The sequence below is a fragment of the Rhincodon typus genome, chromosome 10, assembly GCF_021869965.1.
Source record: "Rhincodon typus isolate 14 chromosome 10, sRhiTyp1.1, whole genome shotgun sequence".
NCBI lineage: Eukaryota > Metazoa > Chordata > Chondrichthyes > Orectolobiformes > Rhincodontidae > Rhincodon > Rhincodon typus.
In genome coordinates this window covers 30,648,819-30,676,809 of record NC_063341.1, presented here as the reverse complement: position 1 = coordinate 30,676,809, position 27,991 = coordinate 30,648,819, and the positions used below count along the sequence as shown (strand labels likewise).

The following is a 27,991-nucleotide window of genomic DNA, read 5'->3' as shown; positions in this document are numbered from 1 at the left end:
CATACAAATAAACAAATAACAAAAAAATGTCTATGTTTGTACTTTATTCACATATATTTAAATCAAAACATAAAACTATTTAGAAATAAACTACAGACAACCTAATTAATATAGTTTTACGATTAGTTTGTTAATTTACATTGTATACAGTGAAAAAAGTATTGAAAACTTATTGACAATAACATTCAGTAAACAGTTCACATACAAAAGTTTAAAAGTAGTTTGCGATGTTTGAAGTTTACTATGTTCCCACAGTTAGAATAAATTTCAACCAAAGGAACAATATTTAACAAAAAGTATCCTCCTCCCAAAAATAGCTCAACTCCTTTAAAAAAAATAAATTTGTCAAATAATTTCAAAAAGTTTTTATTTTGAAAAGATCAGTAACCAATATGCCTTTCTAGAATGCTTTATACCAATTGCACAAAAGGGGAAAGTTAAATTTAACAGATTTGTTTTCCAACCAAACGCAATATTTAGTAAAAGCAATCTGAAGGCAAGAAATTGAGTAGAGATCTGTCAACATACAAAATAATAGTGCCAACTATTTTATAAACTATAATTTTAGGCTTGTCTTTTATTTCATATAAGCCATAACCAAAGGCCATTATTTAGGGTACACATTATTTCATTCCCAATGGGCATTAATATCTGGTAAAAGTTCAATTTACAATTCAACTAACTTAGTAAAAAAGGACTATTACTTAAAGACATTAAAGGAAACAAAAATAATAGAATAATAGAAAATGTAACTCATATCAGAATGTTTTACCCCAATTAATTTTGGTTGTATTTTAAAAGGCAAGGCCAGAAATTACTGTTGGCAATATTAATACATGAAACAAAAAATACATACTTTGACCACAGTTCTGTTTTTATTAAAGTCATTCAACACCCCCATTAAAATAACAGAAATATCATGCAAATATATTCGGCATTCATCTAACTCTCACCTTTGATAATTAGATGCACGTTATACCATATTGTGAAACTGAGTGGTCAAAGCTTCCTGAAAAGAACATTACTTGGTCTAGGTTACAAGTTATCAGGTCATTCTAGAAAATGAGAAAGCAAATGCAGTAATCGTTTAAGTGCCCACATGATTTAAATGTAATTTTTCTTTTGTTCTATTTTAAAAAGCAAAGTTGAAACAAAAAACATAGTAAATGCTATTCCATTTATCCAAACTGACAAACATATGATAGCAATGTTTTGAGCAAATATGCAAAACCGTAAGTACTGTATTCAAAGTTGTATCTATATGTAGTTCTTTCAGCTTGGCTTAATGCTAAAATTGAACCATTTGTCAAGGGGACATATCATACAAATGCAGAATTGTATATCATCTATAATTCACTGCCAAATTATCTCAATTTGCAAATACTTCATAATGCAAGGTGTCCATTTTCATAACTCCTTCACATAAATTTCAGGTGCTTGAATTAAGTACATTCTTAAAACAGATGGTTTAATTTAATGTAGATATACAGCCAAAATGATAAAGATCTGAACTCAGCCAAATAAATCACTCTTCAAAATAGGAGTCAGTATGAGAAAGGGTAGGACATTTTGCTAATACAATAGCAAAAATGTCCAGTAGTATTGTTTTTAATGCTTCAATTTCTGAACATAAAAAGCCCTTTGACTAGCGCATAACTGATAAAGAAACATTTCCTGGGGATTGAAGATGCACTGCATTTTGTTTTCTAATACAATCTGGTTTTTAAAGCATTAGAATCTTTCCACAAGCATTCAAAATGGCAGAGATGGGACCTTCTAAAGGACTAAATACGAGCATTCTATTCACTGGAAATTACGTATATTGCCGCATAAGGTGCATTGTAAAAGGTTTTAACACTAGGATATATATTAAGGTTAAAAGATGCACCCCTGAAAAATGTGTTACCAAGTCAACACTGATCAATGGGTGTTCCTTTACCTAAAGAGAGGCAGCCCAGGGTGGGCTAATCAAATAAATTTCAAGCCTGTTACAACTGCATGCATGCAACATTGATCACACATCATGACTCATCAATTTTTTTATTTATACAATGCATTAAGTAAACTATAACTTTAAAAATGAAACTGAAATGGGCAAAGATTTAGAAGCGACTTAGGGACAATTTTCTGCTCAAAATTGTAACATTATCACCACAAAATACAAAAAGTAAAATGTTGTGGATTTGTGTGATCACACCCCATGTGAGTAATTTCTTTCACTGGACTGTACAAGCAATTATTTGCATTTTCCCATTTTCAGTTCAAGTAAAATTGCCATTTTGGAGAAGAGACAGCTTGGTGAAGCCCCAGGTAATGAAATCTCTAAAATACAGTCATGAACTTTACTTCTTAATGTTTACAGTTAATTGAAAACACAACATCGAAAAATAGTGTTGTATACTGCACTTTAAGTTTGGAGTTTTAATAATACAATTCAGTTTCAATGCCAAAGGGTCATCAAATCTACTACCACTGTTCCCAGCTAAAGTCATCACCTCTACCAAATACTAAGAAAAAGCCCAAAATGGTGAGGAAGATTACTGCATTGCCTGCCAGCACGAGTCCACAGGCTCCCCACTGGATCTGAAACATGGAACAGAGATTAAAAATCTCAACATGATGGCCTGACTAAAATTCTTACATTATTTGTCTCCTTCTACAATATGACCATTTAATAAGACTAAAAAGTATTTTGTATGCTGCCTGCAAGGTTGTCATTATGTTCTGGCTGGGTTATATTCTCTTACAGCCCCTTGGAGGGCTTTCCATAATGAAGGAACCAATTCCAATACTCAAAACAGCAGGAGCCCTAGAGAAGTATATAATGTGCAAGGGAAATTTAACAAGCAAATTAAGGGAACAAAAAGAGGGCATAAAAGAATAATGACAGGTAAAATAAACGAAAATCTAAAATTATTTCACAAGTACCATGAGGATAAAAGAATAACTAGGGAAAGAGGGGAGCCCATTAAGGACCACAGTGGGTAGGGTTCTAAGTGAATACTTGTCTTGGTATTTGCTAATGAGAAGGATCACGTAGGTATAGAAATCAGGGAGAAGGACCATGATCTCCTTAACGAAATTAACACAGACACAGAGGAGGTACTACGTGGTCTGACAGGCTTAAAAGTAGATAAATTTCAGGGTTAGATGAAATGTCTCACAGGCTGTTGAGTGACATAGGGAGGAAAAAGCAGGGATGCTGGCAATCATTTTCAATTCCTCTCTGGCCCCAGGAGAGGTGCTAGAGGACTGGAAGAGAGCCAATGTGGTACCAATATTAACAAAGTGAGCAAAAGGATAAACCAGGAAACTACAGGCCATTCAGTCTAACCTCAGAACTGCTTCCAATAGTTTCCCCATGACTCAGGGACAGAATCTGGGACTAATCAAGAACAGGTGGCAAAATTCTGCAAAGGGGAGGTTATGTTTGACCAACTTAATTGAATTTTTCAAAGAAGTAACCAGGTGTGTAGATGATGGCGACGCATTCGACACAGTCCATTTGTACTTCAGCAAGGCTTTTGATAAGGTCCAACGTAAGAGACTGATGGCAAACACAAGAGCCCGTGGGATCTAAGGAAATTTGATTAACTTGATTCAAAATTGACTAAGTGACAAGAAACAGAGAGTGATCATCAAGGGGAATTTTTGTAACTGGAAACCTGTGTCCAGTGGGATGCCCAAGGATCTTACTGTTTGTAGTATGTACACAAGATTTAGGTCCGAGAATGAGATGGTTGGTCAGTAAACTCACAAATGATACCAAAGCATGGGGATTATGTTCAGCATGGACTGGTTGGACCAAAGGGTCCGTTTCCATGCTTTATGACTATGACTCTGTAAACGGTTGGGATGCTAAACATTGAGGATAGCCTTAGATTACAGGAAGACACAGACAGGCTCGTCAGTGACAAATAGAATTCAATCCGAACAAGTGAGGTGATGTACTACCGCAAGATAAACAAGGAAATACACGATGAATGATAGGACCCTGGGATATACCGAGAGTCAGAGAGACATTGGTGTGTATCCAGTCTCTTAAAGTACCAAGACAGGTAGATAACGTGGTTAAGACAGCATATGGGATATTTGCCTTTACTACCTGAGGAATAGCATTTAAGAACAGGGAGGTTAAGCTGAAAAATGTTGGTTAGGTCACAGCTAGAATATTGTATGCAATTCTGGAACCCACATTATAGGATAGATGTGATTGCACGGGTCAATCTGTACAGAAGATTTACCAAGATGTTTACCAGGAGAATTTCAGTTATGAAGAAAGACTAAGTAGATTGGGATATTTTCCTTGGAGCAGTGGAGACTGTGGGAGACATGATTGAGATATATAAAATTACAAAGGGCTTAAATGAGAAGGAACAGTTCCCCTTAATGGAGGGATCAATGACAAGGTCGCACAGACTCAAGGTTAGGGGCAAGGTGTTTTTCGGGGATGAAAGGAAAATGATTTAAAAAAAATCACCCAGATGACGACGGAAATCTGGAATTTATTGCCTGTAGGGTGATGGAAGCAGCAACCATATCACATTCAAGTAGTATTTGGATGTCCACTTGCGATGCCAAAGCATACAAGGCTATGGGCCAAGTGCTGGTAAATGGGAATGAGAATAGTTAGGCAGTTGATTCCAACTGGCGCAGACTCAATAGACCAAAAGGCCCTTTTTCTGTGAAGACCTTTCTGACTGTATAATGAAGCATTTTTGAGTCAACAAACAGATTATATAAACTGCTATTTATATTACCCAAATGATAATCTTCAGATCCAAAGGAAGGAAGAACATTGCTGGATAGTGACAATTTTAATTATCATTTTGAATTATAGTATATAATAACGTAAACATTTCATATGTAACAAATGCATAAAGTGTTGGAGTAATTCAGCAATCTGGCAACATCTGTGAAAGAGAAAGAAGTTTACATTGAGTCCAATGATTTTCCAGTTACCTCTAAGACATCTTCCCTCTCCAGCATTATCCCTGCTCCTTTTCCTTCTGATCATCTTGGAGCGAGAAATATTCAGCACCTAATTCTTTCTTTGTTCGAGTCAGATCTTCATTGTCGTCACATTATCAAATTCCCATGTGACTATTCACATGTGTAGTGGACCAGGGTGCTCACAAATTTGCAAAGGGCTACAAACAATTAAAACTCTCTCTCTTTCTCAGTCAGAGAAACGATTCGTCACTTGGGACAGGGGAATTAAATTGATGTGGTTTTGGACAACTAGTTATTGGAACACCCTCTATCTTGTGTTTCATTAACTGTTCTTTTTTTTGCCTCTGATAGAATTTAATAATTTACAGACTCTATTTTCAAAATTTAAAACAAATAATTAACATCCAGAGTAGTCTACTTTGGACGTGGGGGAAAAACCCACTAGTAAATGTTAAAACTAAATAAGACGGCATATGGTGGTTGGTACTTGACTAAAAACTTACCACTGAAACTCGAGCAAGAATTATTGGGAGCCCAAAGGCAGAAACAACAATTCCTGTAGTGAAGAAGTATGCAAGTTCACGACAAGCACTGCTCGCTGCATCAGTGTCATCTCCCAATCTTCGTGCAATAAAACTTGGAATGGGCGACAGGAAGTAAAAGATCAGCACAAACAATGGCCAGTAAACACTGTGGAGGGATTAAAAATGAGAGAGAGCACAATTAAAATGGCAAGATTATTGTTAAAAGCCTAACAATAAACTCCAATAGAACAGACATTTGTATGTCTCTGATGGAGGCAGGACTTAATGTTATCCCACAGCCATTTCAGAAAACTGTCAACAAAGCTAATAATGCTTGATCAGAGGTACCCAAGTTAATAGACACAATGTAAACAATGTTGCAAGCTGGTATAAAACATGAGGCAATTAAGTAAGACGCTTTGGTTTGAAAACTTGCAGACAGTAGGAAAAAGGTAATAGAAAGTTGCACTGAAATAAATTCTCACTTTGGCAGCATATAAAAGCATTAACAAGGAATCTGGTAATGGTAATGTTTCACCTTCCATTTGGTGATTTCCAAGCATCTGTTTATTTAAGACTAAATTTCCTCTACATCCCTTGAGAGTTCTAGCTCCCTGACAGAAGTCCCTTGTGTAACATTGCTTCCAATGTTCTGCCAACCAGGAAGTTGTTTTTGGTTGGATGCACAAGGGATGTTCTGAAACTTTAAACTCAAAAATGGAAGGGAAGGCCCGTAGCAGGGCAAGGGAGAGGGATATAGGACAGCAGAACAGAACAAAATGCTAACCAAAATGAACAGGAGAGAGCACAAGAATTCACCAATAGTGGAGAAAGCAAGGTGGTGTAATAGGAGCTAGAAACTGGTTATGGACAAATGCGATTGTTAGGAAGGTTCTGAAACCGGCAGTTTGGGTTCCATTTTTCACAAAACTGCTACACTTTGACTACACTCACCAACCCCTACAAACTTCAAATATTGGTAACTCCCAGTAGCCCATTAGTCCTACCACAGTCAATCCCCTTTAATGCTCCCTACTGTCAAATCTCCCCACTCCTACCACTAGTTCTGTTTGGACCGGTTTTGTCTCCCAAACATGTTAGATATCAGAGCATTTGCAGTGTTCTTCAACCACAACATTTGTGAAAATCTTGAATCACCCTTCCCAATGCACACAGATCTAAAACAAATCGCCCATTATTTCAGCCATTGACCAGATTTCATAATTCGCTCTTCTAGGTTCCCAGGCCTTGGACTATCATCAAGGTGCTGCTACTCTCCAAGGCATCTATCTCATTGCTATCAGAATCCAGCCCCTACTTTTACAAGACTGCTCCTCATTTCCCCTGTAATAAGGAAAAGCCAATCTCCCTAATATTATGACTTAACATTGAGAAGCGTTCACTAACTAGTAAATAGGAATCACTACCTCTGGTTGTTTTTCACCCCTCCGCTCTCTTCCCTGACCTCTGGTTGCTAAAGTTAGAGACTTGCACCATGGATTTTCAGCATTACACACATTCAAATCAGAAACTGCATGTTATTGGAATGTTTTTGATGTTTTGAAAATAAACATTAAGCTTACGAGGCGACCAACACTAGGTTGTTTTTGGCTTTATTTTCCCTGCATATTTGAAGCCAGAGAAGCAACAGCAGCAGAGTGGTAAATGATCGAACAGTAGGATGGCAAGCAATAAAACAAAAAGAGTACTGAACTATTTCCAAAGACCTGCCCATTCTGTGCATTAAATATCAAGATTTTCTTGAACAAACTGGTTTTTACTCATTAAAAAAGAATCTTACCCATACTGTTCAAGGGCACAGCCTAACATGAGGAAGGTTAGACCTATGGCACCACTGAAAGATAAGCCAACCAGAGCTGCAATAAAAGTGAGAAAAGAGCAAGTTATAGTAGTATTGTACCAGTACACTATTAGAAATATTTTACCTCCAGTAATGGGGCTGAGTTATTATTCCTTGTGCTTAACAAAATGAAGTAGTTTGTTGCAAGAGTGTTAATTCTTCTTTCAACTACCACTTCTTTGTTCATCACAGCTTTCAATAGCATTTTGTTTTATTACAAACACAACAGTTTGTATTGCCACAATTTTCCTTCTTTTTCTGTTCTTCCTGCACACCCTTCCTCCTCCCTATACTGAAATAGAGGCTATTGACTCATCTCTTGTCCGAACTCATTTTTTTTCTCAGCCTCCTAAAACTGGAATTCCATAACTTACAAGGAATTTCTTGAAAGCTATAAACTTTTTTGGAACCCACGTTAGCAACAATTAACTTTCTTTGATTTCCTTGCTTTTTTAAATCTTGCCGATAGCTTTCACATAAACCTGGCCTTCCACCAAGGTACACTGTGTAACTGTTTTGCCGTTGACCATTTTCATGTTATTTCATTCAGTTTCTATTTTAACTGTATTAGCAATATTCCAGAGCAGATGTCTTCTATCAATCTGTATTAAATGTATGGATTTGAAGCAGCATCACATTCCAATTGGTCCACAGGGAACTGGTTACCCATCTTTCCATTGAGTGATTAGTGTAAACTCCATGTCATCTCTGTCGATCAGACTGTTTGTCAGAAACAAAGTTAACTCTGGGGGATTCAGTTTGCTTTGTTCATAGTATGGCAGATTTTCTAATGCCTAACTATCCCAAACTCACTAACCTGAAGTGACAATGACTCTCTTTTTTCCCTTTATTCATTCACGGGGCAAGGGCGTCGCTGGATGGGCAGCATTTATTGTACATCCCAAATTGCCCACAGGGCAGGTCAGAGTCAACCACATCGCTGTGGGTCTGGAGTCACATGTAGGCCAGGCCAGGTAAGGATGGCAGTTTCCTTCCCTAAAGGACATTAGTGAGCCAGATGGGTTTTTGCAACAATCGACAATGGTCATCATTAGACTGTTAATTCCAGATAATTATTGAATTCAAATTCCACCATCTGCCAAGGCAGGATTTGAACCCTGGTCCCCAGAACATTATCTGGGTCCATGTATTAACAGTCCAGAGATGATACCACTAGGCCATCGCCTCCCCTATGCCAGTGGTTTGACTTGCTCTATTTTGTCCCTCATTGAATACTCCTAAACTCCATGCTTCTCAATGTAACCCTCATCTCCACCCATCAGAGTAAATTGCAAATCAACTAGAGTCAGAATCAATCCCTGTCCCTTCTCCAAATTAGAGGTGTCAAAACGACTTGCAACATCTCTCTTGCATTAGCTAATTCAGGACAGAAGTTCTAAGTTTGACCCAGTGGGAGTGCTCATGCTTGTGTCCAAAGGTTGTGATTCCAAGCTCCCTCCAGAGCTGGAACATAAAATCTAAATGAATACTTCAGTAGAGCACGGAGGAAAATTTGCATTGTTTGGTAGGAAAATGAAAGATAATTTGTCCATTAAATGTGTTGTATCATTCAGTTAGATTATGATGGAACTATACTCAACTTCATTTAGTATCACAGAAACATACAGAATGAAGTCATATGGTCCATCATGTCTACACTGGCTCTTGATCCATATCACTTGATATCTTTATCAAATGAAGTTCTCTCAAGAGAAGTCCTGAAAATTTCAAAAGACTCAGCAGGCACAAGCACCAAATGGAGAGTATTCCATACTGCTTCGTGATTTCACTCTTGAATGGTTGAGCTCTCAGTTTAAAATTGCATCTCCTTGTTCTGGAACTCCTCACCCAAGGAAATGGTTTCTCTGTATTTACAGTATCAAATCCTTTTATCAAGTCAAGCACCTGAATCAGACCATTCTTCAATCTTTCTTGGGCCAAACCTCATACTCCCCGACATCAAAAGTCTTTTGCCACAATTTAACCTGCTCACCTTTCAGATGAAACAACAGACTGAGCTCCATTCTGTCTGTTCAGGTGGTTGGAATGGATATGACAGAATGTGAAGAGCAGGAAGCTATCCTAATACTCTTAAGTAACAATGACAAAACAGATTCAGTGTCCATTATCCAACTTTTGGATATTTGCTGCTGAGCAGGAACCTACTTCAATAGGGGGTGATTCATTAAGCACACTGGGCCAGTCTGAAGACCAGGACGGAACAACTGCAACACAATTCTTTTTAAAAAGCCTTGGAGGCCAATATGTAGACACTCATTAATCCATACAACTTGGTCCTGCACTGAGCTGTGTACCTTCTGACTGAAAAATTGAGAAAATACAGGGCCCACATATCCCAAGAACTGTTTGAAAACCAAGTGCTGAAGAAACTCAGTAGGTCCGGCAGCATCTGAGAAGAGAGAAACAGAGTAAACGTTTCAAGTCCAAGGCCTGTATCTGGGCTTTAGGTATTCTATGACTCATCTTCAAAACCTGACATTGCATCGTTATACAATGATCTCTGCTGAAAAGTGCAAAATGGACATTAAACAAGAACTGGACAAACGTACTGTTCAATAGCAAGTGAATAGTCTGCTTGGGGTAGAATATTCACTTTGGGCACAATTGCAATCTAGGTATAAACACAGCTTTTTTTTTGAGACCAGCTCACCACCCCAGCTTCTACTCAAACTCATTTGCAATTTTTTTCTTTATTCATTCACAGGGTGAGGGTGTCGCTGGCCAGGCAGCACTTATTATCCATCCCTAACTGCCAAGACAGCAGTTCAGAGTCAGAGTCAATCACATTGCCGTGGGTCTGGAGTCACATGTAGGCCAGACCAGGTAAGGATGGCAATTTCTTCCCTAAAGGACATTGGTGAACCAGATGGGTTTTTCCAACAAATCGACAATGGATTCATGGTCATCATTAGACTCTTAATTCCAGATAATTATTGAATTTAAATTCCACCATCTGCCCTGGCAGGATTCAAACCCGGGTCCCTAGAACCTTATCTGGGACTCCAGATTAACAGTCCAGCAATACTACCACTAGGCCACTGCCTCCCCTGAAGGTAATATCTGTGATGTTGATGTTAGGAAGGAGGATGTGCTAGAAATTTTGAAAAACATGAGGATAGATAAGTCCCCTGGGCCAGACGGTATATACCCAAGATTTCTACAGGAAGTGAGGGAAGAGATTGCTGCTCCTTTGGCAATGATCTTTACGTCCTCACTGTCCACTGGAGTAGTACCGGAAGATTGGAGGGTGGCAAATGTCATTCTCTTGTTCAAGAAAGGGAATAGGGATAATCCTGGAAATTACAGACCGGTCAGTCTTACTTCTGTGGTGGGCAAGTTATTGGAGAAGATTCTGAGAGATAGCATTTATGATTATTTGGAAAAGCACAGTTTGATATCTCTGCTCGTGTACTCGGATCCTCTCGCTGTGAAGGTCAACATACCGTTTGCCTTCTTCACCACCCTGCTGTGCCTGCATTCTTACTTTCAGTAACTAGTGTACAAGGACACCCAGGTCTCATTGCACCTCCTGCAGTGATCACAGTCTTGGTCACCATTACACAAGTTTTATATTACGTGAGGGGCAGGTCATGCCTCACAAGCCTTACTGAATTCTCGGAGGATGTGACAAAACACATCGATGAAGGTAGAGCAGTGGATGTGGTGTATATGGATTTTAGCAAGGCATTCGATAAGGTTCCACATGGTAGGCTCATTCAGAAAGTAAGGAGGCATGGGATTCAGGGAAATTTGGCTGTATGGATACAGAACTGGCTGTCCAATAGAAGACAGAGGGTGGTAGTAGATGGAAAGTATTCAGCCTGGAGCTCAGTGACCAGTGGTGTTCCACAGGGATCTGTTCGGGAACTTTGCTCTTTGTGATCTTTATAAATGACTTGAATGAGGAAGTGGAAGGGTGGGTTAGTAAGTTTGCCGATTACACCAAGGTTGGAGGAGTTGTGGACAGCGTGGAGGGCTGTTGTAGGTATTAACGGGACATTGACAGAATGCAGAGCTGGGCAAAGAAGTGGCAGATGGAATTCAACCCAGAAAAAAGTGTGAAGTCATTCATTTTGGAAGGTCGAATTTGAATGCAGAATACAGGGCTAATGGCAGGATTCTCAGCAGTCTGGAGGAACAGAGGGATCTTGGGGTCCACGTCCATAGATCCCTCAAAGTTGCTACCCAAGTTGATAGAGTTGTAAAGAAGGAGTATGGTGTGTTGGCTTTCATTGGCAGGGGAATTGAGTTTAAGAGCCGTGAGGTTATGCTGCAGTTCTATAAAACTCTGGACCACACTTGGAATATCGTGTTCAGTTCTGGTCACCTCATTCTCGGAATGATGTAGAAGCTTTAGAGAGGGTGCAGAGGAGATTTACCAGGATGCTGCCTGAACTGGAGGGCAGGTCTTAGGAGGAAAGGTTGAGGGAGCTAGGGCTTTTTTTCCATTGGAGCGAAGAAGGATGAGAGGTGACTTGATAGAGGTTTACAAGATGATGAGAGGCATAGATAGAGTGAATAGTCAGAGACTTTTTCCCAGGGCGGAAATGACTATTATGAGGGGACATAATTTTAAGGTGATTGTAGGAAGGTATAGGGGTGACGTCAGAGGTAGGTTTGTTTGTTTGTTTTTTTTTTTTTACACAGAGAGTAGTGGGCATGTGGAATGCGCTGCTGGCAGTGGTATGGACTCAGATACTTTAGATTTAAGTGACTCTTGGATAGGCACATGGATGATAGTAAAACGTAGGGTATGCAGCGTAGATTGATCTTAGTAGGATAACAGGTCGGCACAGCATCGTGGGCCAAAGGGCCTGTACTGTGCTGTACTGTTCTATGTTCTATGTTCCAGAACAAAGTAGGAGTGTCTAATCCATCATTTGTGAATAATCCAATTTAAATATCTAAAATAACTATGTAAAAGCAAAGTAATCTGTTTCTTAATAAATTAAAAGAAAATTCAAGTGCTATTTTACCCACCAATGAGCATTCTTGCACCCCCAAAAATCCAGCTTAATGTCTGGAGCCTCCTCAAATTTCGGAAGTGGGGTCAATTAAAGGAGACAGTGAAATTGTGGTTATGTTGCACCACAGTAATCCAGGGCTATTGCTAATGCTGTGGAGAACGCGTACAAATCTCACTATGGCAGCTGATGGAATTTACATTCAGAAAATGAAACCTGTAATATAAAACCTGTGTAATGGTGACCAAGACTGTGATCACTGCAGGAGATGCAATGAGACCTGGGTGTCCTTGTACACTAGTTACTGAAAGTAAGAATGCAGGCGCAGCAGGGTGGTGAAGAAGGCAAACGGTATGTTGAACTTCACAGCGAGAGGATCCGAGTACACGAGCAGAGATATCTTGCTGCCATTGAACATGGCCTTGGTGAGACCACATGTAGGTATTGTGTGCAGTTTTGGTCTCCTTATTTGAGGAAGAATGTTCTAAGGTTTACCAGACCGATTCCTGGGATGGCAGGACTAACATGCGAAGAGCGACTAGTTTGGTTAGAACTGTATGCATTGGAGTTTGGAAGCAGGTTGTTTCCAATGACTGGGGGGGTTCAGAACCAGGGGTCACAGTCTAAGGATATGAAGCAGACCATTTAGGATTGAGGACAACTTTCTTCACCTAGAGAACACTGGGTTTATACAATTCTCTGGCATAGAAAGCAGTTATAGCCAGAACACTGAATCCTTTCAAGGAGGAATTAGATAGAGTTCTTAGGGCTAAAGAAATCAAAGGGTACAGGGCAAGGTCAAAAACAGGGCACTGAGTTGGAAGATCAGCCATGGTCATATTGAATGGCAGGGAAGGTTGAAAGGGTTAAATGACATACCCCTGCTGATTGTGAGAAATATAGAAACTATGATAATAACAACATCTTGCATTTATGTAGCATCCTTAACATTACAAAATGTTGCATTCTGAATAATAAGTTACATAAGGGGAGATTACACAATAATCACCAAAAGTTTGGTCATCAAAACATGTTTGAAGGAATGTCTTCTGGGGGAAAGAGAGACAGAAAGTTTTAACAAAGGGATTCTAGAGTTTAGATCCTTAATAGTTTAAAGCGTGACCACCAACAATGAATGGATTAAATAAGAGATGCATAAATTGGTAAAATTAGACAGTAACAGGGTGACTCGGGGTGAGTTAGGATACAAACACTTTTGAGTTTTGGATGCTGTTGAATTTATGGAGGTTGGAAACTCGGACATCAAGGACTCAATACAGCAGCACTGGCAGAGATAGAGCCAGGCAATGCTGGCAGAGGTGAAAATAGGCAGTTTTAACAAAGGCACAGATAGGCTGTAGTAATCCTATCTGGTGCTGTGGTTCGTTCTGTTGGCGTGGTCTGCTTCTAGATCAACTCTTTGAGAATTAGCACCGAAGATTGAGGAAACTCAATTTATACCGAGGAATTTTAAATGCAAATTACATCCAATGGTTTGCATTTTGTCAAATTTGGGGAAATTATACAGGTGAAGTGTGAAATGCAGGAGGACCTCTCATTATAGTAGAGCCAAAGCTAAGCCAGAAGATGAGAAAATTAAAAAAAAAGTGCAGGTAAGGGAAACAGAGGAAAGCCAAAAAAAAAATGCTACTCTCAGACTACACCTGTCATATATATTCCCTTCAAGAATTTATAGTACTCTTAAAAAAATGTGAATTCAGATGTTCCCACGCCAGTAGTCTCACACAAACTGAATAACCACTAATGGAAAAAAAAGTAATGGGGATTAAATGTGAATGAGACAAGAAACAGAAAGCAACTGAAAGCAACTGTGCTTCACACCAAAGAGGACTTGTCTGAGTTTTCCTAGAGTGCTTCTTTAATATTATAAATATCCACAGATTTGAGCAAAGAAAAATATGGCTTTTGAAGAACTGTATGTTAGAGAGAGAAAATACTGCAGTACCATCTAGTGTCCAACTAACAATCAAGACACTGAACAACTGTTCACAATGCTACCATTCACATCATCTCTAGACAGATTTTTTTTTTTTTTTTTGCTTTCCTGATACCATTCCCTTTGCCCTTGCACCATGAAACCTTTGTATTTAATCACCTCTACCGTCTATCTTATCATTGACCATCCCTTTCTCTAGCTTGAAACCTATTATCTCTGACTTTTCCCAGTTCTAAAGAATGTTCACAGATTTGAAAATTTAACTGTTTTTCCTCTCTCTGTAGATGCTGCCAGATCTGCCGAGTATTTCCAGCACTGTGTTTTTCTAACATTAATCAAGAATTTGCCAAGTTTTAGTCTCAATAGGAACAAAGTGCAGTGAAGCATAATGATTCAGAAAAAAAAAAGCCTTTGCCTTTCCAAACTTCTCTGATGCTTAAGAATTCCTTTTTGTATTCCACTTAAACAATCAGATCATATTCTAAAAAAAAATTAAGAGGGATACTTGGGAAAGGCTCACCTTATTAGCATGCTCGTGAAATAAATATTAGGACATAGTAACATATGGCTTTATGACGAAAGGAGAAGAAGGGTTGAGCCAGGACTTGGCAATGGACTTTCATTTTTGTGCCCAAACCTCAGAACCACTAAAGAGATGGTGGCCTCAAACAAACTAACTGCCAAACACATTTTTATGGTCTGTCTGGCAGCAATAAACAACAGTGCTGGAACAACTAGTCGAATATGTCCACTTGCCTCTTTTTTAATGTTTCTGATACTACATTTTTAAAACTCAAGTGCAACCTTCCACTTGATATTCACTGGTTTGAGATAAGTGACTGAGACTTTAGTTACTTTCAATTCATTTTCTTAAAATAAAAGTGTACATTTTATCAGCTTAATACACTTCACGGATGTGGAAAAATCTATGATTTTCTGATTAGTGGTGTTTCTTCTTTTGTACTCAATTTAAGTACATGAATTTAGTCATGTGTACTTTTATATGTTCGCCCTTAATTAGCATTTTAGAATTTCAGTTGGAGAAAACGATTGCAGAGTAAAAAAAAAATGTATTTATGTGGTCTTTCACAACTCCAGGACATTCCAAAGTGACTGCAGCTTATGAAAGATGTTCTTAAAATATAGTCACTGTAATGAATGCAGCTGCTAAATTATATACACCAAGGTTCTTCAAACAACAAGGAAATAAACAACTGTTTGTGGAATATATTCATACAGAAATTTATAGTAGAAAAAAGTTGGCAGATGCATGAGCAAAGAGAATGAAACAAGAAGCACATATAGACGTATCTTAATTTTGAATCGCAAAAGGACCCAAAGTATACAGCCATAAATTTTGTTCTTTCAAACTTCATTTTGATTCTAATACAGTGATGAAATTTGATTTCTTACAGGTCTATTGTGGAAAATGGTGGATCCGATTTGATTTGCTAAACTAAGAGTCTCATAAAAATTAAACTATAATGGCTTATGATGTAAGCAAATTATGGGAGAGGCGATGGCCGAGTGATATTACTGCTAGAGTATTAATCCAGAAATTCTGTCAATCTTCGCAAGACCCAGATCCAAATCCCACCACAGCAGATGATGGAATTTGAATTCAATAAAAACAAAATCTGGAAGAATCTATTGATCGCCATGAAACCATTGTCAATTGTTGGAAAAACTCATCTGGCTCACTAATGTCCTTCAGGGGAGGAAATCTGCCATCCTCACCTGGTCTGGCCTACATGTGACCCTGGAGCCACAGCAATGTGTTTGACTCACAACTGCCCTCTGAAATGGCCTAGGAAGCCACTCAGTTGTATCAATCACTACAAAGTCTCAACAAAAATGAAACAGGACAGACCACCTGGCATTGACCTAGACACCAGAAAAGACAATGACAGAAACTGCCGACCTTACAAAATCCTCCTTACTAACTTTTTTTTTGCGGATGGGTTACATAGGCTAACATAGTCATATTCACAGAAACGTACCTTACAGACATTGTCTCAAACATCACCAAGAGCATCCCTGGATATGTCATGTCCACCAGCAGGACAGACACAGCAAAGGAGGCGGGACAGTGGTATACAGTCTGGAGGGAGTAACCTTGAGAGTCCTTTTCAGTGACTCCGGATCCCATGAAGTCTCATGGAGTCAGGTAAAACACGGGCAAGGAAACTTCCTACTGATTACTACGTACCGTCCTCATTACGATGATGAATCGGTGCTCCTCGTGTTGAGCAACACTTGGGAGGAAGCACTGAAGGTGGCAAGGGCATAACATTAACTCTGGGTGAGGGATTTCAATGTCCATCATCAAGAGTGGCTTGGCAGCAGTACTACTGATTAGGACCTGACCAGCTCAAAGGACACAGCTACTAGGCTGGGTCTGTGCTGAGGGAACCCACAAGAGGGAAAAACATACTGGACCTCATCCTCACCAATCTGCCAGCTGGAGATGCATTTGTCCATGATAGTATCGGTAAGAGTGACCACCAGACAGTCCTTGGGGAGACAATGTCCTGTCTGCTCACTGAGAATACTCTCCATCGCATTGTGTGGCACTAGCACCATGCTAAAACAGATCCAGCAACTCAAGACTGGGCATCCATGAGGCACTGTGGGTCATCAACAGCAGCAGAATTGTACTCCAACACAATCTGCAACCTCAGACTGGCATATACACAGTTCAACCATTACTATCAAGCCAGGGTATCAAACCTGGTTCAACAGAGTGCAGGAGGGCATGCCAGCAGCAGCATCAAGTATACCTGAAAGCAAGGTGCCAAGCTGATGAAGCTACCAAACAGGACTACTAGGATGTCAAACAAGTGATAGACAGAGCTAAACGATTCCACAACCAAGGGATCAGATCTAAGTTCTGCAGTCCTGCCACATCCAGTCGTGAATGGTGTTGGACAATTAAACAACTCATTGAAGGAGGGTCCACAAGCATCCACATCCTCCATGATGGAAGAGCACAGCACATCAGTGCAAAAGACTGGGCTGAAGCATTTGCAACAATCTTCAATCAGAAGTGCAGAGTGAATGATCCATCTCAGCCTCCTCCAGTGGTCCCCAACATCAATAAATACCCGTCTTCAGCCAACTCAATTCACTCCACGCGATATCAAGAAATGGTTGGAGACACTGAATACTCCAAAGGCTATATGACAACATTCCGGCAATAGTATTGAAGATCTGTGCTTCAGAACTTGCTGCTCCCCTAGCCAAGCTGTTCCAGTACAGTTACAACACTGGTATCTACCTGACAATGTGGAAAATTGTCCAATTAGGTCTTACACATAAAAAATAGGACAAATCCAACCCGGCCAATCACCACCCATCAGTCTCCTCTCGATCATCAGTAAAGTGATGGAAGTTGTCATTAACAGTGCTATGAAGCAGCACCTGCTCAGTGACGCCCAGTTTGGTTTCTGTCAGGGCCACCCAGCTCCTGACCTCATTACAGCCTTTGTTCAAACACAGAAAAAGGCGCTGAATTCTAGAGATGAGGTGAAAGTGACAACCCCTAACATCAACGTTGCATTCGACCAAATGTATCATCAACGAGCCCTAGCAAAACTGAAACCAATGGGGATAAGGGGGGGGAAATTCTCATGCTCGTAGGGCGACATATTTGGCACATAGGAAGATGTGGTTGTTGGAGGTCAGTCATCTCAGCTGCAGGACATTTCTGCAAGGTAGTGCCCTAGGCCGAACCATCTTCAGCTGCTTCATCAATGTCCTTCCCTCCATCATAAGGTCAGAAGTGGGAATATTCGCCAAAGTTTGCAAAGTGTTCGACACCATTCGCAACTCCTCAGATCCTGAAGCAGTCCATGTCTAAATGCAACAAGATTTGGATAATATCCAGGCATGGGCCAACAGTGGCAAGTAACATTGCACCACACCAATTTCATGCATTGACCATTTCCAATATGAGACAATCTAATCACTGCCTCTTGACATTCAATGATGTTAACATCACTGAATTCCCCCACTATCATCAACCCGGGGGTTATCATTGAACAGAAACTCAACTGGACTCACTACATAAACCCAGTGGCTACAAAAGCAGGTCAGAGGCTAGGAATACTGCGGCAAGTAATTCACGTCCTGACTCTCCAAAAACCATCCACCACCTACAATACTCTCCACTTGTCTAGATGAGTGCAGCTCCAACCATACTCAACAAGCTGGACACCATCCAAGACAAGGTAGCCTGTTTGGTTGGCATTGCATCTAAAAGCATGCACTCCCTAAATCATCGGCCACTGCTGTGCAATCTACAAGCTACACTGCAGAAATTCACCAAAGATCTTTCCAAACCCACATCCACTTCCACCTAGAACAAGGACAGCAGATACATGGGAACACTACCTCCAAGCCACTCACCATCTGATCTTGGAAATATATTGCTGCTCCTTCACTGTTACTGAGTCAAAATACTGGCATTCCCTCCCCTTGAGAGCATTGTGGGGTCAACCTACAGCATGTGGACTGTGGTGGTTCTAGAAGGCAGCTCACCATCACCTGCTCAAGGGCAACCAGGGACAGGCAATAAATGCTGGTAAGCCAGCAACACCCACAAGTGAAGAAGAAAAAAATTGTAACGTCAAAATCTGCATCTGTGTCTTTAAGTCTGTTTTGTAGTCCACCTGAAAACTTTACAGTTCCACATTATAATTGATTTCTGATGACAACAATGGTAGAAATTATGATTTTAAATATATTATGGGTATTATTACCAACTTTACCAAAATATAGGTCAAGATAGAAATATAAAAATTAGAGCAACACAGAACAAATGGGCCCATCTGGTTTATCTTAGTGTGTTGTTAAAACTGGAATTAGATGAGTAAAAACAGAATCTGGAATTATTTTTATGAAGGTTCTCAGAAAAGCAAGCAAAACATTCTGTATTTTAAAAAAATGTGTTCACGGTCAGGGTGGCAACAGCAGGGGAAAATGGTATTCAGCTATCATTAGTCTGACATGAGGACCAGAGAAAACATTAGAAGTTCTTAAAAGGAAATGTACGCAAGTGATAAGATTCAACACGGATGTATATAAGGGAAGTCACGTGAGAATAAGTTTTTAATGAACTAAAAGATACAAATAAAGGAGATAATGTAATCCAGTTTTGTATTTTGGTAAAGCTTTTAACAATATTTCTGAAAATGTTGTCTGATAATTGGCAATCATGTTACTACAGCAGAAGGTGCTGAGGACAGGCTGAATTGTGGCTGAGATACAAGAGGCAGGATATGTGTACACATAAAACTTTCTGCATGAAAGTTGTCTTGGAGGTGGCCATGTTGACATCACTATTGCAACATTTTAACCAAAGAATTGGAAAAGAATAAAATGTAGCCTCCTTTTAATTTGCAAGTTATATCGCAACAGGATTGGTTAATACGGTGGAGAATGCACCAAACTCAAAAGGACGCAGACTGGGGGAGTAAGCAGAAAATTAGCAAATGCCACTTCATGCAAATGTGTGTGTGTTAAGGCATAAGAACAGAGGATACAGGAGTACGCCACGTGGCCCTCCATGTCTGCTCTACCATTCAATAAGATCATGGCTGATCTCGTCGTAGTCTCACCTCCACTTACCTGTCTGCACACCATAACCCTTGATTCACATGTCTATGAAAAATTAATCTTGAATATATTTAATGATACAGCCTCCACTACCACTGGGGAAGAAAATTTGAGAGAAAAAGAATTCTCATCTCCACCTTTAAAGGAAGGTTTCTTATTCTTAAACTACATCACTTAGTTTTAGTCTCCTGCAGAAGGAGAAACATTCTCTTAGTATCCAACCCATTTAGTGCCCTGAAGATCTTGCGTCTCAGTCCTCGAAACACCAATAGAAATAGGCGTAACCGTTCAACATTTCTTCTTTAGACAAACACTTCATCCCAGGAACTTGCCCAGTGAAATTTCTCCGAAACATTTATATCACAATTATATCTTTTTCAAATAAAAAAGGACAAGAACTGTAGATGGTACTCCAGATATGTTCTTACCAATGCCCTGTTGACCTGGAGTAAAAACTTCCCTACTCATATTCTGTTCCCCCTGTAATAAATAACATTTGCTTTCTTAAGCATTTATCATGATTTTCAAACAACCTTGCTATTGGCAATTGGCCTTTTGTTGCCTGCTTTATTTCTTGAATACAGGGTTTACATTTGCTATTTTCTAAACCATTAGGAACAATCTAAGGAATCTGAAAGATTATAATCAATGGGTCTACTGTCTATGTTGCCATTTCTTCTAAACCTTAGATTGCAAGCCATCTAATCCTGAGGACTTATCAGCCTTTCGGACCAATCATTTTCCTAGCACTTGTTCGCTGGTGATGGTGATTGTTTTAAATTCATCCCTCCTTATCTCCACTTGGTTTTCAATTATCTTCTGAAACTTTTATTTCAGTCTTCCACTGTCAGACACAAAATACCTGTTCAAAGTCTCTGCCATTTCTTTGTTTTCCATTATTAATTCCCCATACTCTGTCTTTGGGAGGATCAACACTAGCTTTAGTTATTCTTTTCCTTGTCAAATTCTTGCAAAAAAACTCAATATCTATTTTCATATTGTTATTTGTTTTTTTCTCATCCTGTGCTTTCCATCTCAATTATCATTTTTAGCCATTCTTTGTTCTGCCCAATCATCTTTGCAGATTTGAACAGTGTTTTTTTTTCAAATTTACTACTATCCTTAACTTTCTTATTTTACCACAGATGATGTATCCATCTCAAAGTGCCTTACTTTCTTACAGGGATAGATCCTTGCTGCAAGTTGTTAAAACATCTCCTTAAAAGTCTCCCACTCAACTCTACTGACATTTTATCCTAGTTTCACAGTTCACCTTAGCCAGCTCTTGCTTTAGAACCAAAGCTCTCCCTTTTCAACCAGAACACAGAATTCCATCATGATGTGATCAGAGATTTAAGAACATGAAAAAGGCAGAATAATTGCAGAAAGGGAAAATAAATTGATCAATAAAGGGATCCAAACATCAGGGTGTATACAGACCCTGAATGTAATATTGCACATTTCTCAAAGGAAGCAAATGTGAAGTTGTGCAGTATAAAAGATTAATGGAGTGCTTATTAAACATGTGCAGAAAATGCTGGTAAAACGCAGGTCTGGCACTGTTAACGTTTTAAGTCCAATATGATGTCTTCAGAACCATAAGTGGTTGAAAAATGGTAGTTTTTATACATTTTGATACAGGCAGAGGAGGAGCAGGAGGGTAAGAGTTGGTAAGGAAGCCCAGTGTAAAAGACAAGGCGTTGCTAACTGTAGCAAAAAAGAAACAGATATAAAATGGTCATAAACTTGTGGAATGGAGAAAATGGATCTTCTCTGATGAGACCAAAGTAAACAAGACACAGCTGTGGGGGTGGGGATGCTGCAATTTGAACAAAAAAAAAATGGAAGGAAGGTGTCATGCAATCAGGCTCTGAAGCTGCAAAATTCAATATTCAGCTGTACAGGCTGTAAAGTGTCTCAACAGAAAGTGAGGTGCTGTCTCTTGAACTGGTGTTGTGCTTCAGCGGAACACTGCCACGTGTCAAGGACAGAAATATTAACATAACAGCAAGACGGCTTATCAAAGAAAACCAACCACTGGGATGGGGGAGTGCAAATGAGAACCCATGTAACATTTAGTCAAGAACATGTGAAAGGGAGGGTTGGCTCCAAGCAGCTGAAGTACTGTCATTAGCTCCTTATTGCTAAGGAGATGAGACTCAGAGAACTGACAGATGGGACAAAGAAAGGATACAAGCAGAGACTGTCTACTCGAGTGGATGGATCATGCCATTAATAAGATGCTAGGATGCAGACTTAAAAATCCAGTAGGCTGCAGTCTTGGAAGAAATAATTGAGCAACTGAAAGGCAATCTGGCATTGGGACCATCTGAATGAGAGTGACTGTTCAATGGAATGCAGAGACAATATACTGTAAAGGGAGGAGGTGATTTTCCTTGTAAAAACAACAAGCATTTTAAAGGATTTTTGAGACTCAGTGATCACTGACATCTGGGTGAGTTGCTGAGATAATTTATGAGACTCATTTTCTGGTGTCACAAACTGCATATTAAATTGTAGACATGATCAACCACAGTTTACCTATTTATTTACATTTACCTCCTGTTAGTTCTGGATGTTATGAGTTTAAGATAGATAGCAATGGACAGCTTTGTTGACACTAATATTTTTTGTAAAACATGCGTTTGCTTAAAACTGTATAATTCTGTAAGTTATTTTTACTGAACTCCTGAAATTTCAAATACTTTACAAAAAAAAAAAAAATTTACTGGTCCCTAACTAGATCATAAGAAATTATAGATTTAACAGGGATCATAAAAATGTGGACACAGATTGCTTCAGTAACTGAGGAGTTCACAACTGCACCGAACAATCACCAAACACCAAAGTCACAGCAACCCCATTTAAAAAAACATTTAAGTAGATTCACTGGGTGCTAGGCCATTTCTAGTTGCTGTGAACTGTACAAGAGAGGTAATCACATATTTTGTTGTTTTTGTTTGCAGCTCCTATTCAGTAATTTAAAGGGACTGCTTTTAAAATCCTGGTTGCATTGCAGTCTCACGCCCCTGATCTAAAAGCACTTTCTGCAGAGAGGGGCAGGCAGACTGGAGGGTCTTGTGGGTTTGCGCTTGAACTGGCCAAGGTGACCATTAACACGTCTAGGCCACAGTGGAGGTTGTGGGATTGAACTGTCTGCCCTCTTGAGGTTACACCCGCACTCTGCTGTGCATGGAGTGGAAGCATGTGTAGTCCACCTGCAAAGAACGTGCCTTCAACTATAGACAGATGGGTGCCATAGGGGCTGGGGCATCATTACACCAGGATATAACATGTTAATTTTATTTTGATACATATCCCTTTAAAAAAATAGTTACAGAGGCTGTCTAACCCATTTTGTTTAGTTTATACATTCTTTAAAAAGAACAAAAGGAATGTTATCAGTGAGGCAGTCGAAGATAGTTAGCCTATGACATGATCCTGAGAAACTCCTGCAATATCCCCATTCCCAGGACATTATTGGCCTCAAATAATGACATGCATACTGAATAAATCAACACATGAATTTGACAAATCAGATGGCCAAAGATTGCCTAAACAATAAGTTCATAAAGTGCTTTAGGGACAGTTTCTCTGAGCAGCATGTTGTGCAGCCGACCAGAAAACTGGCTATTCTAAATTTGGTAAAATACAATGAAACAGGATTGAGGGAGAGAAGAATGGATCTAAGACTAGCATTTTAATCTTTAATAAGGCTAGCTATGAGGGCATGAAGACAGCTGGATTGTGTGAACTGTGAAATTAGGTTCAGAGATAGGTCAGTACAGATACAACAGCAGACGCTTAAGAATACTCAGAAAACGTACACTTCAGGTGACTAAAGATTATTAAGGGCTCAAGAAAACTGACTAGAAATATAACAGTTAAGATTAAAAGTTCCCACGGGTTTGAAAACAAAGAGATAAAGTGAGCATTAGATCTCTAGAGAATGAGACTGGGGACCTAACAAAGACAAACAAGGAAATTATGAATGATATTAACAAATAATTTGCATCTGTTTCCTCTTTAAAAGGGTACAAAGACTATCCAGAAATAATGCTGAATCAGATGTGAAAGGGATAAAGGAACTTAAGATGATTACAACACCAAGAATAGGGTATTGAGAAAATTACTAGAAATAAAAGCCAACAAGTCCTGAGATACTGGCAAACTTTATCTTCGGACTGAAGGTTTGTAGTTAAATGTGCACAGTATACAAAACAAAGGTAAATGAGATTCTAGCACAAACTGAAATTGGCTGGTATGATACTGTGGGCATCACAGAGACAGAGCTGCAAGGGGCTAGGGACTAAACATCCAAGCATATGTACCCTGTCAAAAGGACAGGCAGATGAGCAGAGGAGGCAAGGGTGCCTTGTTATTAAGAAATGAAACTAAATTGATAAGAGATATAGGGCCAGAAGCACAGAAATCGGTGGGGGTAGAGTTAAGGAATCACAAAAGGGAAAAGAAAACTCCCATCCGGGTCATGAAAAGCCTCCATAGCAGTAATCAGGACGTGGGACAAAAAGATGAATCAGGAGATAGAAAAGGCATGTAAGAAAAGCACTATTGCAACAATAATGGGGGACTGGGAAAATCAGGTTGGTAATGGGTCCCAAGAAAAGGAATTTGGGGAATGTTTGGTGCGGCTTGGAATTTTGGGGAATTTTTGGTGCAGCTTGTGGTGGAGCCCACTAGAGAACAGGCAATTTGGGATTTGGTAATGTGTAATGAGTTGATTTGATTTGATTACAGAGATTAAGGTGAACAAACCCCTTAGGGGACAGTGACCATAGTATGATGGAATTCACCCTGCAGTTTGAAAGAGAGAAGTTGGAATCAGATATTTAGGGAAGGAGGAGGTAACCATGGCTGACAAGGGAAGTCAGGGACCACATAAAAGCAAACAATGTAAACATTGGGAAACAGAGGATTAGGAAGCCTTTAAAAAACTAAGAGGACAATAAAAAAAAGCAATAAAGGGGGAGATGAAATATGAGGTTAAGCTAGCTAGTAATATAAAGGAAGATTGCAAGAGATTTTTTAAAAAGATATGTAAAAGGTTACAGAGAGGCAAAAGTGGACATTGGATTGCTGGAAAATGAGGCTGTTGAAGTAGTAATGGGGAACAAAGAAATGGCAAAGCAATGAATAGGTACTTTGCATTATTCTTCAGTGAAAGGCATCGGTAGCACTCGAGAACTTCAAGAAAGTCAGGAGCAGAGGTGAGTGTAGTGGCCATCACTAAGGAGGTGTTGAGGAAGCTGTAAGATCTGAGGATGGATAAATAATCCACACCCAGTAGACTACACGGAGGGGTTCTGAAGGAAATAGCTGAGAAATTGATCCCCATAGAACTGGAAAATGGCTAATGTAACATCTCTGATTAGGAAGTGAAGGAGGCAGAAATGGGAAATTGTAGGCTCATTATCCTAACCTCCGATGTTGTTAAGATTTTAGAGCCCATTCTTTAGAATGAGATTGCGGAGGTGTGAGCTAAAATAAGGCTGAGTCAGCATGGCTTTGTTAAAAGAAAGTCACACCTGAAAAATCTGTTAGAATACTTTGAGGAGGTAACAAGCGAGTTAGACAAAGGGAGCCAGTGAACATGATCCATTTGGTTTCCTGAAGGCCTTTGACAAGGTGCCGCACAGGAGGCTGCTGAATAAGATAACAGCCCACAAGGTTAGGAGCAGGGTACTGGCATGGATAGAGGATACAGCTGACTGGTAGAGAGTGGGATGAAGGGGCCTTTTTCAGGATGGCAGCTGGTAACTATTGGAGTTCCACAGGGGTCAGTGTTAGGACCACAATTATTCACGTCATACCTTAACGATCTGGACAAAGGAACCGAGGGCATTGTTGTTAAGTTTGCAAATGACACAAAGATAGTGCAGGGGCAGCTAATGTTGGAGGAGATGGAGAGGCTGCAGAAGGACTTTAACTGGCAAGGAGAGTGGGGAAAGATGTGACAGGCGGATTACATTTTAAGCATGCACTATATCAAAGATTACTATGCATATTAAAATCTCATGGTGTGAGGGTGTCATAATAGGATAGATAAAGGATTCGTTAGCTAACAGAAAACATTAGGCCCAAATGGGTCATTTTCAGATTGGCAAGATGCAATGAGTGAAGTGTCACAGGGATCAGTGCTGAGACTTTGATTATTTACAACTTATCATAATAACTTGGATGAGAGGATTGAATGTTTGGTTGCTAAATTTGCTGACTGATACAAAGACAAGTTGTGTAGAGGACACAAATAGGCTGCAAAAAGGCATCGATAGATCATGTAAGTAAGCAAAACACTGGAAGATATGCTGCAGGAAAATGTGAAGTTCTCCACTTTAAGATGCAGATGATTAAGGAGAGTGGAATGTTGTTGCTTATGCAAGGACTATAAAAGAATATAGATGAGTGTCTTGCAGCAGTTGTACAGCCTTTAGTGAGACCACATTTTCAGTATACAGCAGTTCTGGTCTCCTTATTTGAGAAAGAAAATAAATGCATAAGAAGCAGCTCAGAGAAGGTTCATTGAGCTGCTTCCTTGGATTGGGGGAGGGGGTGTATTTTATGAGAAAAAGGTTGGACAAGCTGGGACAATATCCATTGGCATTGAGAAGATTTAGGGGTGCTTTTGCTGAAATACATAATATTTGAGGAGGTTTTACAGTGTGGACGTTCAAAGTATTCTTTCTCTGGCTGCAACTAGAACTAAAGGAGTCTCCCATTTAAGATGGAGATGGGGAGAATTTCTTTTCTCAGAAGGTGGGGTACTTTTCGAACTCTCTGCTCTGGACAGCAGTGGAGGCAAAGTCTCTGAATATTTTTAATAAAAGAGCCAAAGGCTGTCTGAACGACTTGTTTCTCCAACAGTCCCAGTCCTCAGATGTGCAACCTTGTCAGGCTTTCCTTTAAATCTAATACTATCTTTAACTTCGCCTTTTCGCTGCAGGGGTCTCACACACCCTACTCCAACCTCTTCCTTCACCTCAAATACCTCACTCACTTGTACAGTCACCCATTCGCCAGAGAAACCAACCCCAGCCCCTCACTCCCGGGGCGTCTCTCAAAACAACTCCCTACCCCACCCAACCACAGTCCTCCCCAGGGACACCCAATGACCTGTCTCAAGGGGCTCCCTCAAATTCCTCTGCCATGCGACCTTCTGACCCGGCCCTAGGTTCTCACACAAAAGGATCCCATCCCGTCCCATCCTCTCCCCCCTCCCCCATGTCTTCGCCTTCGATCCCAAACCCCACTCCATATCACTAGAAAAAAATATGCCCTCTTCCAAGCGGCAGTGTCTTTCACGCTGCTTGACAAACTGAAGACGGACCTAGTGAACACACAGCGTAACTGCGAAACCCGGTCCTACCTTTAATACCCGCCATCTTCTCGCTGCTCCGAATCCTAACTCACTTCCGGCCCCAACCAGGAGCCGGCCAATCAGCGAAGCCAACCGCCTTACAACCAGTCGCCTTACAACCAGTCAGGGCAGACCGAAACCCAGCCCTTCAGCCAATCGACTTCGGCTTTGCTGTACGGGTCGCCAATCAGCATCGCCCTCATAAAGGACTAGCCAATCAGTCAATAGTTCCGGCTTGATATCCAATTACCTGCACGAATTGACCTGCAGGATCCTCCAATCGTCGACCTCGGATTGTTGATTCTGACCAATTAGTGGCGCAGCTGTTACCCTCGCTGGATATATTATATCTCCATCCAATCGCCTTCACTCCTAGAGGAAAGGAACTGAAATTCAAATTTATGATTGGTCAACCACTGTTATAAGCGGATTGATGTTTGGAAACGTTTTCCTGCCTTGAAAATGAAAAACAGGTTTCAACTCTTTAAACAAGGAAATAGGGAAAGATAAAAGTCAATTAATAAAACATTTCGGGCACTAGAAACAGCTTTTTATTTAACTGTCAAAGACATTATGATTAATGATTTTGAAGATATTTATTGGATTTAATCTTCTCTGCTCTTGGACATTGGCCCTAATTAGTGCAGTGTTTGTACACAGGTCATCGTTCCTCCATTGTAATAAATCACACTTGTTTCCTCACCAAAGCTATACATTCTT

At 39.9% G+C, this 27,991-nt stretch overlaps 1 protein-coding gene across 1 annotated transcript; it reads right to left on the bottom strand.

Moving 5' to 3' along the window:
- Positions 1-27: 27 nt before the first annotated feature.
- LOC109912592 (leptin receptor gene-related protein) lies at positions 28-27,402 on the bottom strand. The gene is made up of 4 exons (XM_020512022.2): positions 27,281-27,402; positions 7,279-7,354; positions 5,457-5,643; positions 28-2,583 (listed from the first exon to the last, which is right to left on the bottom strand). The coding sequence occupies exons 1-4, from the start codon at positions 27,294-27,296 to the stop codon at positions 2,467-2,469; spliced, it is 396 nt and encodes a 131-aa protein (XP_020367611.1). The 5' UTR covers positions 27,297-27,402; the 3' UTR covers positions 28-2,466.
- Between the last annotated feature and the right edge of the window lie 589 nt (positions 27,403-27,991).